The sequence below is a fragment of the Lutra lutra genome, chromosome 8, assembly GCF_902655055.1.
Source record: "Lutra lutra chromosome 8, mLutLut1.2, whole genome shotgun sequence".
NCBI classification, from domain to species: domain Eukaryota; kingdom Metazoa; phylum Chordata; class Mammalia; order Carnivora; family Mustelidae; genus Lutra; species Lutra lutra.
In genome coordinates, this window is record NC_062285.1 from 24,718,474 (window position 1) to 24,734,883 (window position 16,410).

The window sequence follows — 16,410 nt, forward strand, 5'->3', positions numbered from 1 at the left end:
GCCTAAGCATGGAGGCGGGGATGTGCTTTATGGAGAAAATCCCTGTGGCATGAGGTACGGTGCCTTGGACTGTGAGTTTAGGAGTTATGAATCAACAGTACACACTGAATAGGTAACTTTTTTTTTTTTTTTTAAAGATTTTTATTTGTCAGAGAGCAAGAGTGCATGCACACGTGTGTGGGTGGGGCAAAGGAGGAAACAGGCTCCGCACTGAGCAGGGAGCCAGATGTGGGGCTCCATCCCAGGATCCTGCGATCATGACTTGAGGCAAGGCAGACGCTTAACTGACTGAGCCACCAGGCAGCCCTGAATTGGTATCTTTATTTTTTATTATTTTTTAAAAACATTTTATTTATTCATTTTCATTCATTTGAGAGAGAGTGAGAGAGAGAATGAGAGGGGAGAAAGGAGAAGCAGACTCCCTGTGGAGCTGGGAGCTGGATGCGGGACTCCATCCGGGGACTTCAGGATCATGACCTGAGCCAAAGGCATTTGCTTAACCAACTGAGCCACCCAGGTGCCCCTGAATTGGTGTCTTTAAACAGAAACACACATAAAACAGGGTGTGATGCATTGATAGATTGACAAAAATGCAGTGACTAGAGGCTTACAGGAACCTTCTCTTCCCCTTAGGAGTAGTGATTCAGTGTTTGCTAATTCACCATTCCCAGTGACCTCAAGGAACATGACCCCTGTGGACAATGAGGATAGCTGGTGTTCATGAGTTGTTTTAAGGCAGGCATCTGACGTAAGGACATCAGCTTGTACAAGGGACAGAGGATGCCCATCTAGTGGGTGTCTCTTGTCTCCTGTGGCCACTTCATTTCCAAGTAGAAGTGAATCATTTTGGTATAGGTTGACCTTGCTTTCTTTATTCCTATTCTCTTGAAAAGCCTCAGATTTCTGCCAGCCTCAACTTTGAGTTAATTATGCAAATCATGTAGGTTGTGGACAGGTAAGAGTTCTGATGCACGCCTGCTCTGAAAATACAAAAGAATTTATGAAAAATACCTGAAGATGAATGTGTCTTATTTTTTTTTCTCCTATTTTAAGTAAGGTCGCCACTTTATTATGGAATTACTGTTAATCCCTGGGTTCCTACCTCTTTTGATTTGGTAAAGTTGGGTTCTAAAAATTACTCAGCTCAGTTTCCCCACTTGTAGAAGAGAATAAAAACCTTTGTGTTGTCATTGTCATCTCTGCGGTGGATGATTTCATTGAATGTTAAACATATGCCGGGGGCGCCTGGGTGGCTCAGTGGGTTAAAGCCTCTGCCTTCGGCTCAAGTCATGACCCCAGGGTCCTGGAATGGAGCCCCGCATCGGGCTCTCTGCTCAGCAGGGAGCCTGCTTCCTCCTCTCTCTCTGCCTGCCTCTCTGCCTACTTGTAATCTCTGTCAAATAAATAAATAAAATCTTAAAAAAAAAATATGCCAGGTGCCAGGCCAAACACTTCAGATGCATTATCTCCCTTATACTTTTAGATGAAGAATCTAGGAACTTAAGAGACTTCAGGTAACTTGACCAAGGTCACCTGCTCACCAATGAGTGACAACGCTGAAATTTGTCGGCGTTGTAGAGATGTTTTGAGGAATAGTGACAGAGTTCCTCTGGTTAGCGTTCTAAATTTTGCACAAAATCATGAAATTTTCATGAAATTTTTGCATGTAATTTTCCTCTAGAATAAACCTAGAAGATGTAATTTCCTTATTTTATTTGTTGGAGAAAAGAAATCAACTCTAAGACCTTGTTTCCTTGTGTGTATTAAGTATTCAGCTTAATTCTAATTTCCTCGAAGGGAGTTAGTTAATTGCGGGTGACTTTATTAGACAAGGAAACTAATGTCATTTAAAGAAATATAGGGGGGCACCTGGGTGGCTCTGTCGGGTAAGCATCTGTCTTTGGCTCAGGTCATGATCCCAGGGTTCTGGGATTGAGCCCGACAATGGGCTCCTACTCAGCAGGGGGCCTGTTCTTCCTCTCCCTATGCCCTTCCTCACTGCTTGTGCTCTCTCGCTCTGTCAAATAAATAAAATCTTTAAAAAAAATAGAATCTTTGAATTCCATTAATCAGTAATTCCTAGTCCTTACTGTGGAACAGAATCACCTGAAGGACATTTCAGTATCCTGATTCCCAGTCCCCACTGTAGCTCAGTTGCAAGAGGATTTTGTGGGGTGGGCCAGAGTGTTGGCTGTTTCTTTCCAAAGAGGTCCCCGGGTGTCCCCCGTGCGGCTAGTATTGAGAACTGCACCGTAAGAAATTCCTGCTGCTCTTTCTCCTGCCCTCCCTTTTGTTGCTTCTTTAACACCCAGATTTTTCAGCGTAGAGATAATCGATCCATTCTATTTTCCTTCTTCTAGATTAAAGATTTCTTGAGCTACATCTGTCCTGTGAACATATATCCAAATGTCATTCCAATAGGCACCACTGTGGATAAAGTTGTAGAAATGTGAGTAGTTGCTCCTTGTGGAACTTATGTTGTTATGTTTGGGCCTAAGGACAAGGGCCAGGATGTAAGTAGGATGGACATGGCTGTCAGTACTTTTCTGGTTGGGAGCCTGGCGGCTTTCTTCAAGTGAAGAAAGGCTTCTGGGAATCTGACACAAGGAAGCAGTTGGCAGTGAGGCCCTCAAGAAAAGAATAAGTCATTTCCGTGCCCTTTCGTATTTTATCATCACTGTGCCTTAGCTTTCTGCCTCTAGAATGAGGAGGTCAAATTTGTGAGATTCTTATGAACCCCATTAAATAGGGAAGAGTAAGCAGCCAGTTGTCCTGTATTCCGTGAATGCCAGGTGTCACTGTATTACCTAATAGTCTTATAGAATAGGGACCTGCTTTTCCGCAGTGCAAGACCAAATATAGGAGTTAGCCTTCGCTCAATCCTACAGTTAGACAGCTGTGTGATGAGTTGTATTTAAGTGCTTTTATTTACCACTTATTACAGTGAAGTGGTTTTTTTCATTATTAAACATGGCTTTTCAGTTTTTAAAAGTAGTTAAACGATTTTCCCCATGGCCAAGTTTTATCTTTTCTGTAAATGATGCTTATGTTCTAGCAGCTTTCCCCACAGGAAAAAATAAAATATTCATATTCGTTTCAGCTTAAAGCCTTTATGCCGATCTTCCCAAAGTACGGAGCCAAAATATAAACCACTTGGAAAATTGAAGAGAGCTAGAAAAAGTCACCTCGACTCTGGTAAGAAAATGGGCCCTGGGTTCAGAGGTTGGGTTTCCATGCAAAACTTTTTTCCAGGCTATTCTGGTCTGGTGAAAGCTTCATTGGGCAGAGGTGGGCCTGGGACCTTCTGTCATTCAGACTTGTCACCATGCTCTCAGGAAGTGCTTTTCCTTCCTTTCACAGCCTGTGAAGCCAGGAGTCCAATCTCTTTCACAGGCTTAAAACAAGTGACCTTAGAACTGTGCCTGTATTGAATTGTGTTCTCAGCTTTCTGGAAGTAGGCCCTGTGGTCAGTGTAGGCATAAGGAGAGGCTGTGCTGTTTATCTTGGACATTTCCTCTAAGATACTAGTATATGCTGGTAATGGGAACTTTGCTTGTCATTGTCATCATTTCCAACCAGATTGATCAGCAGTGCTTCTACTAATGGATTTTCTGTGTACTTTCCTGCCTTTTTTCATTGCTACTTGAGTTTTCCAGCAAAGAGCAGAGGTAAACTCTGAGGAAGAAATCAGAGCTTCAGATTCCTATCAAAGCTCTGCTCCTTCACAGCAGCCAGATTGCGTAGTTAGGATTCTGAAGTTAAATTGCTTGGAGGAGGCTCTGTTACTGTACCATGGAGCTAATACATGACCCAAAAAGAGTAGGTAATAATGATAGCATTTATTGAACCCCTGCTGTATATAGCAGGTGTTGTGCTAGGTCCTTTACATACATTACAGCTAAACCCCAAACCTCCAAGGGCTATCATCCCAATTTTACGATAAAGAAAACGAATTTTAGAGAGTGAAATAAATCCCCCAAGGTCCAGTCAGAAGTGAGTGATGGGGCTGGGATTCTTTTTTTTTCTTTTTTCTTTCTTTTGTTATGTTATCACCATACAGTACGTTGTTTTTGATGTAGTGTTCCATGATTCAGTGTTTGCATATAATACCCAGTGCTCCTTGCAATCCACGCCCTCCTTAATACTCATCCCCCCCACCCCCTCCCTTCTAAAACCTTCTGTTTGTTTCCTGGAGTCCATAGTCTCTCATGGTTCGTCTCCTGCTCCAATCTCCCCCTAATTTTTCCCTTCTAATGTTTCTCCATGCTATTCCTTATTTTGCACAAATAAGTGAAACCATTTAATAACTGACTTCTCTGACTTATTTTATTCAGCATAATCTCCTCCAGCCCCATCCAAGTTGATGCAAAAGTTGGGTATTCATCCTTTCTGATGGCTGAGTAATATTCCATAGTATATATGGACCATATCTTCTTTATCTCCTTGTCTGTTGAAGGCCATCTTGGCTCTTTCCACAGTTTGGCGACTGTGGCCATTGCTGCTATGAACATTGGGGTACAGATGGCCCTTCTTTTCACTCTATCTGTATCTTTGGGGTAAATACCCAGTAGTGCAATTGCCAGGTCATAGGGTAGCTCTATTTTTAATTTTTGAGGAACCTCCACACTGTTTTCCAAAGTGGCTGCACCAACTTGCATTCCCACCAACAGTATAAAAGGGTTTCCCCTCTCCACATCCCTTCCAACTTTATTGTTTCTTGCTGTGTTAATTTTTACCATTCTAACTGGCATAAGATGGTATCTCAATGTGGTTTTGATTTGAATTTCCCTGATGGCTAATGATGAATACTTTTTCATGTGTCAGCTCATGTCTTCTGCCCATTTTTTTGATTTATCCATTTTTTTGGGTGTTGAGTTTGAGAAGTTCTTTACAGATCTTGAACTCTAATCCAAGCCTGTCTTTCCCCAGCTCCATTTCTGTCGTTTCACTTAGAATCAAATAGAAAACCTTAAGATGCAAATTCCAGGACTGGTTCTAGGAAACAGTTGTATTTTCAGATGTACTACACGTACTACATTTCTAATCCTTCATATCTACAAACTTAATCGTAGGGTTTTTAAAGAAAGGTTTCCAGGTATAATTGATACACAATAAATTGCACATGTAAAGTGTCCAATTTGATAGACTTTTACAGATGCATATTTTGAGAGGCCTTCACCATAACTAAGATAATGAAAATATCCATTACCACCACACCCCCCAGGTCTCCTTTTGCCACTTTGTAATTCCTTCCATCTGCCCCCTCTTGCCTCCAGTTGTCTTGCTGTGTTGCTGTGGCAACCCTGATCTGCTATCCGATAAATTTAAAATTTTCTAAAATAACACATACAATATGGCTTATTTCACTGGCATATTTATTTGAAATTATTGATACTGTTTGCAGGTATCAATAGTTCATTTCTTTTTTATTGATCAATAGTATTCCACTGCCTGGATATATAATTTACTGATCCATTCCTATTGTACATTTGGGTTGTCTCCAGTTTTGGTTATTAGAAATAAAGCTGTAGGGGTGCCTGGGTGGCTTAGTGGGTTAAAGCCTCTGCCTTCGGCTGAGGTCATGATCTCAGGGTCCTGGGATCGAGCCCTGCATCGGGCTCTCTGCTCAGCGGGGAGCCTGCTTCCCTCTCTCTCTCTCTCTGCCTATCTCTCTGCCTACTTGTGATCTCTGTCAAATAAACAAATAAAATCTTAAAAAAAAAAAAAGAAATAAAGCTGTAAAGATTCTGTACAAATCTTTGTATGGATGTGCTTTCATACTAGGAGTGGACATAGGGTTGCTGTGTGTTTAAGAAATTGCCAAATTGTTTTCCAGAGTGGTTGGACCATTTTGCTTTCTTGCCAGTTCTCTTGCTCTACTTTATTGCCAGTATTTTTAGCTATCCTAATGAGTGTGCAGTGGTATCTCATGGCTTTAATTTGTATTTTCCTAATGCTCATGAGGCTGAGCATCTTTTAATGTTCTTATTGGTGTCCATATATTTTCATTGGTGAAGTGTTCAAATCTTTACCCATTTTTAGAATTATTTTATTACTTTTTTATTAACTTTCCAAGTTTCTGGATATAAATTCTTTATCATTTGCATGCTTTGCAAAACCTTCCAGTTTGTGACTCATCTTTGCAGATTCTTTTGAAGTGCAGTAGTTTTAAATTTTGACACTACATTTACTAATGTTCATTTATTTATTGATAGTATAAGAACTCTTTGCCTGACTCAAGGTCACAAAGATTTTCTCTTCATTTTCTGATAGAAATTTTTGTCGTTTTAGGATTTACATTTAGGTGTATGATCCATTTTCTAGTTATTTTTGGTGTATGGTGCAAACTAGAGGTCCAGAGTTTTGTGTGTGTGTGTGTGTGTGTGTGTGTTTCTCCTGCATATGGACATCCATTGCTCTTGGGACCATTTGTTGAAAAGAGATCTCCTTTTTCTACTGAATCTTCACACTTTTGTTGAAAATCAATTGACAATATACGTGGGGATCTACTTCCGGACTTTTTGTTAATATTCTGTGATCTCTGTCTTGGCATCCCTACTGCCCTGTCTTGATTATTGTACGTTTATAAATTTTGAAGTTAAGTGATACAGTCTCAGAGTTGTTTGGCTATCTGGGTCCTTTGTATTTAGAGTCCTCTTGCCATTGTACAAAATGTCCACCAGAGGGAGTTTGGTTGGAATTGTGGTAAAAAATGTTTTCAATTTGGGAAGAATAGATTACATTCATCTCTTGTTGGCTTATTGGCTGTATTTATTTCAGTGGCTTACAGTATACATCTTTAACCTATCAGAGTGAAAAGATATGTATTATTCCAGGAATGCTATAGCACGGTCGAAGAAACTGAATGACAGTATGGCTCCATTTCGCCCCTCACAGTCTGCATTTTTTGCCATTTTACTTGTTATAAACCCCACAATATATATACATATTTTTTGCTTTAAACTGTCAGTTTCTTTAAAGCATTATTGCAGTATAATTTATATGCCATAAATTTCACCCTTTTTAGGCAAACACTTCCATGGTTGTTACTATCACACACACAGCCATTTGCCACAGTGTAATTTCAGAGCATTTCTGTTACTCCACGCCATGCCCGTTTCGAGTCAGTCCCCATGAGCCCCTCCAGTTGTAGGCAACCACTAACCCTATAGATCTGTCTCTGCTGGACATTTCATGTTAATGGAACTATACAACATTTGGTCTTTTGTGCCTGGCTTCTTAGCATCACCTTTTCAGAGTTCATCTGTGTTGTATGTATCAATACTTACTCCTTTATACTGCCACATTTTATGTATCCATTCATCAGTTGGACATTTGGGTTGTTTCTGATTTTTAGTTATGAATTATGCTGCTTTGAGTATTTGCAGACATGTCTTTGTGTGGACACAGGACTTATTTGGGGTATATAACACAGGAATAGCATTTCCAGATGATGGTGGGGGTGACCGTTGCCGTTAACAAAATATCAAAGATTGGGTAGTTAAGTAACAGGCATTTCTCATAATTGAGGAGGCTGGAAGTCCCAAGATCAAGGTGCTGGCAAAGTAAGTTTCATTCTGAGGCCTCTTTGCTGGGCTTGTAGGCAGGTAGCTGTCCTATCAGTGTGTGCTGACATGCCCTTTCCTGGGTAAGTGCTAGGGGCAGAAGGCTGTAGGGGGAAAGGGCCGATGTCTCCTATAAGGGCACTAATCCTGTTTGATCAGGGTGCTGTCCTTACTGACTTCATCACTTCTTTTGAGGCTCCATTTCCGAATACAGCCACACTGGGGGTTAGGGCTTCAACGTGTGGATTGGGAGGAGGGCACATTTATTCCAGAACATAGTTAGTCTGTGTTTTGACATTTACCAAACTGAGAAACTGTTTTCTAAATGAACACATTTTCATTCCCACTAGCTGAGGATTCCAATTTTCTCCACATTGTGGCTCACACTTCTTGAGTGTAGCCATTCCAGTGGTATAAAGAGGTATTCATTATAGTTGTTTTTTTTTAAAGATTTTATTTATTTATTTGACAGGCAGCGAGGCAGGCAGAGAGAGAGAGGAGGAAGCAGGTTCCCTGCTGAGCAGAGAGCCCGATGTGGGGCTCGATCCCAGGACACTGGGATCATGACCTGAGCCGAAGGCAGAGGCTTTAACCCACTGAGCCACCCAGGTGCCCCTTATTATAGTTTTGATTTGCATTTCACTATTTATAATTGAGCTTAATTCATGTGCTTATTGGCCATTTATGTTCTTTGCTGAAATGTCTGCTTCAGTCTTTTGCCCATTTTAAATTGGATTATTGATCTTACTGCATTGTAAGTTCTTTATAGACTCTGGGTATAAGTCCTTTATTAGATATGGTTTACAGATATTTTCTTTCAGTCTACAGTTTGTCTTTTTCTTGATGGTGTCTCTTGTAGTGTGAAATTTTGAATTTGATTAAGTCCAATCTATCTAATTTGTGTTTTACTTCATGTGTTGTAATCAACTGTTGCTTAATCCAAGATCACAAAGATTTACTCCCATGTTTTTTGGATCATTTCAGTTTACCTGAGGCTTACCTTCTTAGGTTCTAATTTTGGATTTCTAAGAATATTCACGCACTTTGCTCTGGCATGTGCTTAAGCGGGTTGGCTACAGTGTGATCCTTTTGTGTTTTGTTTTTTATCTTGTTAGGCAGAAGCCGGGCAGCATTTGGTCTAGAATTAACTCTCCCACTACTAAGGCCCCTTTTAGTGCCCCTTCAGCTGCCCTGTGAATTATGAGGGGTTCCACTCTGGCTGTCAGGAACAGGCATGCTCCTAGCACTGTGTGCATTCTGGGCACTGTTTCTTTCAGTTCTTTGGAGTAAGTTTTTCTTGGTCTCAGGTAGTTAGCTCACAAGCATGCACTGATCAGTTTGCTGAGCACTAGAGGGGGCCCGCTCTCTAGGCCTCTGTCCTGTAGACTGCCACCGTGGCTTCTTGACTTGCAGTCACACCTTCTCAACTACATGATGCTCATGAGCTCTACCTGGGTGTCCCCATCCTGCCTAGAAACGGTCACCAGGTTAACTGGGGCAGGCTTAGGGCTCCTTTCATTTGTTTCTGTCTCAGGTGTCCTTGTCCTTCATTGCCTGATGTTTGATTTCTTGAGAGCCTGTTATATTTTGTCTGGTTTCTTAGTTTCAGGTGAGAAGTTAATTATAGTCCCTGTTACTCTTGGCTGGAAGCAGAAATCTTAACATTTTGTACCTTTTAAACATCTACCCCATGCCACTTATTTTTGTCTATGTGGTTTTTTTTATTGGGCTACTAGTTTTTTTTTTTTTTTTTTAAAGATTTTATGTATTTGGGAGAGACAGTGAAAGAGAGCATGAGAGGAGAAGCAGACTCCCTGTGGAGCTGGGAGCCCGAAGCAGGACCCAATCCTGGTATTCCAGGATCATGACCTGAGCCAAAGACAGCTGCCCACCCGAGCAACCCAGGCACTTTGGGCCACTAGTTTTGAGTTTTCAGATTGACATTTGTTTTGCCATTTTATTGCCTTTTTTTTTTTGTTAGCTTTGACTTTGTTCCTTGATTCCTTAGCATTTTTATTCCTTATTAATATAGCAATTTTTATAGTTTTTCTTTGTATAGGTGTAGATCTTTCAGCAACCCTCTGGTGTCAGTCTAATAGTGGGTTAGATGTGTTTTGTAAGCCCTAGGAATCATGTTTGCTTTGGTCCATGTCACTGACTTTATAATTCTGTCCTGTGCATGTGTTTTTTGTTTAAAGATTTTATTTGACACTCAGAGATCACAAGTAGGCAGAGAGGCAGGCAGAGAGAGAGGAGGAAGCAGGCTCCCCACCGAGCAGAGAGCGTGATGCGGGGCTCAATCCCAGGACCCTGGGATCATGACCCGAGCCGAAGGCAGAGGCTTTAACCAACTGAGCCACTCAGGCGCCCCTGTGCATGTTTTTTTTTAAGATTTTATTTATTTGACAGAGATCACAGGTAGGCAGAGAGAGAGAGAGGCGGAAGCAGGCTCCCTGCAGAGCACAGAGCCCGATGTGGGGCTTGATCCCAGGACACTGGGACCATGACCTGAGCCGAAGGCAGAGGCTTTTAACCCACTGAGCCACCCAGGTGCCCCTGCATGTGGTTTTTTAAAGTCTGTGGTGATTTATACTATAGTTAGGGGCGGTTTTTCAGTTTCTTGTCTGTTAAATATGTTCTGTTGAAGCAAATCGGTGTTAGTACCCATATAGTACTGGACAAATCTTAAGAGCAACTGATTTTTCTGAGGGGCAAGTTGAGGAGTCATTCTCATAGACCTCTTTGAAAAGCATTTCAATAAAGCTCCTTGTGCTCTGATATTTAATTTATTTTTTAAAAAGATTTTATTTGACAGAGATCACAAGTAGGCATAGAGGCAGGCAGAGAGAGGGAAGCAGGCTTCCCGCTGAGCAGGGAGCCCGATGTGGGGCTTGATCTCGGAACCCAGAGATCATGACCTGAGCCAAGGCAGAGGCTTAACCCACTGAGCCACCCAGGCGCCCCTTAATAGCTATTATGTTAATTGAGAAAATAGTTCTGTAGAATGCCACATCTCTGAATTATTTTGAATAGCATTTTAATAGATTTCCTTCTCCCCATTCATTTATATAAATATCCGGAACTCAGAGGCATTAAAAATGTTTAAAAAAAAAAAACATTGTTAGGCACCACCAAGGATAGTAGTAACCATAGTGCAAGAACAGGGTCCTGAAGCTCTTCAGTTGTGTAAGACTTCCAGCTGGGATTGTGGAGAGGTGGACAGCAGTCCTTCAGAAGGGACCGGGGCGGGGGGAAGGAGAGACACTTGCAGGCTTGTGGCAAGGGCTCTTTACTAAAAGCTGTACAAGTGTAGAGGTGCATACAAGCTGAAAAGCAGTTAACCTTTTGTGTTGTTAAAAAAAAAATAGCTGCGTACGTTGCATTATGGCTATATAATGGTGTAATTCATCTTTGTACATTTAACATCACTTTAAGTCCATCTCATACCTCTCATTATTGGGTTAAACCGTAGAAATTGAGGTGCTTCATTTATGGTTATACAGACATGACCGCGGAAAGGATCTGTGAATTGTAATATCTGTCCTTTTAAAATTGGGCTTAGGTGTGCTTATCAGCTTGTTAACACTTATTTTCTGTTAGATGCCTCCATTTTCATATAGAGAAATTTAAATGTTATATCATAAGAATTCACAGTATCAGAAGTATACTGTTTTTTTAGATACATACATACAGAAAGTTAGAAGAATATAAAAAATGTTTTGCCAGATTTTTACAGTTGAAACATCATACCGTGATAATGGTATAGTTACTAAGAATATGAAACTGTTCAGCTTAGATGATTCCAAATATAGTCACTAGATATCTTAGGCCACCTTAAGTCCTTCAGAAAAGGAGATAAATCATTGCTTAAGGATTGGGTAGAGCCAGAAACAAACTGATCGGGTCTTGGCCCAGAGTCTTGTCACACCTCCCTAGGCAGGTCTCCTCATTGGTAGAATGGGAGCAACCTCACCTCTGTGGTCCATTTTTTAAAAGCAGCTTTTAACTACATCCTTTATCACTGGAAAAACGTTACCTTTTAAGTAAGTAGTTATAAGGTAATAAGGTAACAATTTTCTTCTTAGATAAGGTGTCATTAGAAGGCAGGAAAGTATTTGTGTACCTCCCCCCCCATTACATGCCTACTCAATTTGAGAATTTCATTCTCCAAGTAAGGTTTCCTCCTTTTAAGAATTTAAGGGGACTGGTTCTTTATATTGCTAATGTAACATGCTTAAAAAAAACAGTAAATTCCTTGGTTTCCAGTTCGTGCCACTTCCAAGTGAGCCCCATTTGGCACATTTGTCCCCCTTGGTATCTATCATAGCCTCGTACACTTGGCTGGCTCAGGCTGCTGTGACAGATACCAGAGACTGGATACTTAGCAACAGATATTCTCACAGTTCCAGAGGCTGGGATGTCCAAGGTCAAGGTGCCAACAGATCTGACTCTTGGAGAAGACTCATTTCCTTGTGGTATACCACCGTCGCCTCCATGTTTGCTCACTTGGCCTTTCCACGCCATCCATGCATAAAGAAGGAAAGTGAGAGATCTTTCTTCCTCTTCTTACGAAGACACTAATCCCATTCTTATGGGTCCCATCTCCAGATACATGACATTGTTGCTAGGGCTCCAAATTAGGAACTTTGGAGGACACATTTTAGCCCATAAGATGCACAAAATGGGTATCAAAATGTTCACAGAACGGGGCGCCTGGGTGGCTCAGTGGGTTGAGCCGCTGCCTTCGGCTCAGGTCATGATCCCAGGTCCTGGGTTCGAGCCCCACATCGGGCTTTCTGCTCAGCGGGGAGCCTGCTTCCTCCTCTCTCTCTGCCTGCCTCTCTGCTTACTTGTGATTTCTGTCAAATAAATAAATAAAATCTTAAAAAAAAAAAAATGTTCACAGAACAAATGAGTTCAGCCAATTCACTGAGTATCCACTATTTGCCAAGTAAATTAAATGCTCATGAGACTACTGTCCATGCCAGAGCATACAGTCTGCGAATCTGGCTGTTGAACAGAACTTAAAGCACAAATCAAAATATCGGGTCCCACCTTCAGGGATTCAGTAGGAGATACAGAAAGCTGTATTTTTTTAAAAAAGGATTTCTAGGGGCTCCTAACTGGCTCAGTCCGAACAACATGCAACTCTTGATCTCAGGGTCATGAATCTGAGCCCCATGTTGGCTATAGCTTATGTAAATAAATGAATAAAAAATTAAAAAGCTTTCCAAATGAGACTAATGAATAGCCAGGTTTGAGAACCAATGGTATAGGCATTATGACCTACTTGGGGAATGCAGATCTATATTCTCAACTCAAAATCTGGCATAAGGGGTGCCTGGGTGGCTCAGTGGTTTAAAGCCTCTGCCTGCAGCTCAGGTCATGATCCCGGGGTCCTGGGATCGAGCCCCACATCGGGCTCTCTGCTCGGCGGGGAGCCTGCTTCCTCCTCTCTCTCTCTCTGCCTGCTTGTGATCTCTATCAAATAAATAAATAAAAATTAAAAAAAAGATCTGGCATAAGTTGACAGGCAGTCATTAAATTATTCAAAATATTCTAAAGGGCCTTTTTCTTAGAAGAGTGAACTATTATTTGCAGTTCCACCAAATGAAAACATAGCTAAATGCCACAAATTGGATCTTAAAAGCACAAATTGGCTCCCTCTGCATTCTGTGTTTCCCATATTTCTCCTTGTGTTTTTCCGCAGAGGAGGAAGATGACCTCTTTGATGACCCTGTGCCATTACCGCTAAGGCACAAGGCTCCATACCAGCTAACTCTTCACCCTGAGGTATTTGTAATGACCGCAGCACAACCCCAGCCTGAACAACAGAGGCAAAACACCGGCTACCTCAAAGCAGAGGGTATGCAAACCTCTCCTTGGGCAAACTTTGTAGATTGTGAAGAATCTAACAGTGAGAGTGAAGAAGAATTACAGACTCCAGCTTCATCTCAAGAAGACTTGGGAGCCATTACCCACCAGCAGCCAAAGGCTGATGTAGAAGTACCACAGTGGGAAGTATTCTTTCAAAGAAATGATGAAATCACAGACGAGGGTTTGGAAAACCCCTCTTCTTCCACAGAGGCAGGGGGCTCTCAGTCACCGAAGCTTTTTAGTGACTCTGATGGGGAATCAACTCACATCTCTTCCCAGAATTCTTCTCAGTCAACACACATATCTGAACAAGGGAGTCAAGGCTGGGACAGCCAATCTGATACTGTCTTGTTATCATCCCAAGAGAGGAAGAGTGGGGATATTACCTCCTTAAACAAAGGTAGCTACAGACCAAGAATCAAAGAGCATATTCCTGCTTCTCAGATGGAACAAAGTGTACTTTGTCCAAAGGAGACTCACTCTGACTTGAAACACAGAAATCAAGACATAAAGATCGCTCCCAGTGCTGGAGAACCGACTGCTCTAAGCAGTGGGATACACATACCTCAGGAGAAAAGTTCGCTAAATCTTAGCACCACTGCAGACTCCCAGAGCTCCTCAGATTTTGAAATTCCCTCAACACCAGAAGCGGAGCTACCTAAAGGAGAGCATTTACAATATTTATATGAGAAGCTGGCAACAGGTGAGAATATAGTCATTGAAAAAAGAAAAAGCTCACTCTTAGATACTTAAAAATTAAAAGCCTTGCGTTCTAGAGCAATCACTAAAAACCCTACACAAAGAGTTAAGAGTCCAAGTGGTAATAGACACAGGAGAGTGGAGTACTGAAAAATGCTCCTGTAACCTAAAACAGCACAGTGAAGGGGAAGCAGAGAACAAAAAATAGTGCTAAAAAAGAGAAAAGATATGGTAGAACTAAATCCTAACACCAATAATTACATTAAGTGAAAATGGTCAAAACACACAAATGAAAACAACCCTCTCATATGCAGTCACTAAGAAACTCACTGCAAATGATGCAGGTAGGTTAAAAGTAAGGGATGGGAAAAGATATCTAAATACCTTAAAGCTGGAATGGTTATATTAATAGCACACAAATTTCTAATGATAAAAGGTCCAGTTCACAAAGAAGACACAAGGCTAGAAGTGTATGTGCCTAAAAATAGCTTCAATGTATACAAAGAAAAAACCAACAAGAAAGACTAATGCAGAGTTCGAGCTGGAGACTCTCCCACAACTCTCTCAGTAACAGAACGAGCGTACAGAAGGTAAGCAGGAATACAGAAGAACCGCAGAGCACCACCGACCAGCTGAACCTAATGGGACGCAGAACACTCCACCCACTAACAGGTGCCCGTGGCACACTGACCGCGCTAGACGACCGTAACCTGCAGGGTCATAAAAACATCAAAAAATCAGCCCCTTATTTATCTCAAAAGACATATCACTTAAGAGTGCTGGTGTGAATACAATGACAAATGTAAAAGTGGAAAAATTAGGACCTGAAAGAAAATAATTAAATGGCAAAAGCATACGTGTGTTCTGGGAGTCATCTGATTTCCTTCAAGTCCATCAGTGTGGGTTACATTTTTGCATAGTTCCGTGTTTCACACAGTCCTATTAACAGATTTTCTCCAGCATTTTGCGGTTTGCTGGCATTTTACAAATTAAGGAAGCAAAGGAGAGATGGCAATTAAAACAAGTGACATCTCTAAAACAGTTTGCAGATCCATTTAAAAATGATAAGCAGTATCATCGCCAGGCTGCACTGATCCCTTTTTCCTAGCTCAGCAGCTACTCCCAGCTTTTGATGAAACACATTCCACAGACTCCATATGACTGAAGTAAAACTAACACGGATCCCATTTTGCCCCTCTCTCCTATGAGTACTATTACCTAAATGCCAATGAATATAAAATCACTAGAGACCAGTAGAAGTTGCAGATCACTGGTTGAATATCACCTCATAATTACAACAGGCCTAATACAAGAACCCAGAGACTTCATTTTCTTTTTACAGCTCTAAAAATTCGTTACACTTCATTATTACAAATCATATAATCCAATGTAACTATATGTTCACTGACACCAAAGACCTCATCTTAACAGTCTAGTTTATAACCCAAGGTGGGAACTCAACACACGCCTGGACACATTCTGCTGAAGTCTTTAGCACTTTATAATCACATCGCCAATTTACATTACATAGTGCCATGTTCTCACTGTTTTCTAGGTCAACCTGGCATAATAAATGCCAGCTGAAGGAATTTAAGGGCTAGGAGCACTCGAACAAACTTAAAAACCACCACCACCACCACCTTGTTGTGCTCACCCAAGATTTTAAAGTACGGGCTCGCAGTACAGAATAACTAGCAGACACTTATGTACGGCGCTTATTTTGTGATGATGCTCCATTCTCTTATACGCTGGACATCAACTCCTTTATTCCTCACCAACACCCTTTTGAGGTAGATAAATTTATTCTCCCCATTCACAAATGAGGAGGCTAAGGCACAGAGAGGTTAGTTCACACAGCTGGGAGGGGGGAAAGCCGGGACTGAAAACGCAGGCAGTCCAAGCTCAGAGAGTGCGCGCTCAGCCGCTGGGCAATAATGCCTCTCAGAGAGAGCACAGGACCGGGCAGGACTCAGTATAGTGGCTATTTGATTTTTACTTTAAGAACTGTAAAGTAGAAAAAACAATGTGAAAAAAAGTTTCAAAATGCCAAGATAGTCCTAAAACAGTGCTGTGGCTAGCCCCATTTGCCTTACAGAGGAATCCCAGAGTTACATGTTTGTTTAAAGAAACGGTACAGAGTTGAGGACCTTTTAGTCAGGTAGTTTACTGGCCTGGAGCCGGGTGATCTTGGGCACGTTGCTGTTACCTAACTAGTCTAGACTCCCTTCCCTCTGCTGTGGTCCAGGGTTGAGAGCACCAGCCTCACCAG

At 41.5% G+C, this 16,410-nt stretch overlaps 1 protein-coding gene across 5 annotated transcripts in view; it reads left to right on the top strand.

Annotated features, from left to right (window-relative positions):
* Window positions 1–14,995, top strand: part of DCLRE1C (DNA cross-link repair 1C) — a 40,442-nt gene extending 25,447 nt beyond the window's left edge. For 4 of the 5 annotated variants that reach the window (XM_047742687.1, XM_047742688.1, XM_047742689.1 and 1 more), the window contains 3 exons: window positions 2,361–2,449; window positions 3,101–3,195; window positions 13,276–14,995. In XM_047742687.1, the coding sequence (XP_047598643.1) occupies window positions 2,361–2,449; window positions 3,101–3,195; window positions 13,276–14,195 (1,104 nt within the window). In that variant the 3' untranslated portion in view covers window positions 14,196–14,995. The remainder of the gene's footprint in view (window positions 1–2,360; window positions 2,450–3,100; window positions 3,196–13,275) is intronic. The other variant, XM_047742692.1, reaches the window with a different exon arrangement.
* The last annotated feature ends 1,415 nt before the right edge of the window (window positions 14,996–16,410 follow it).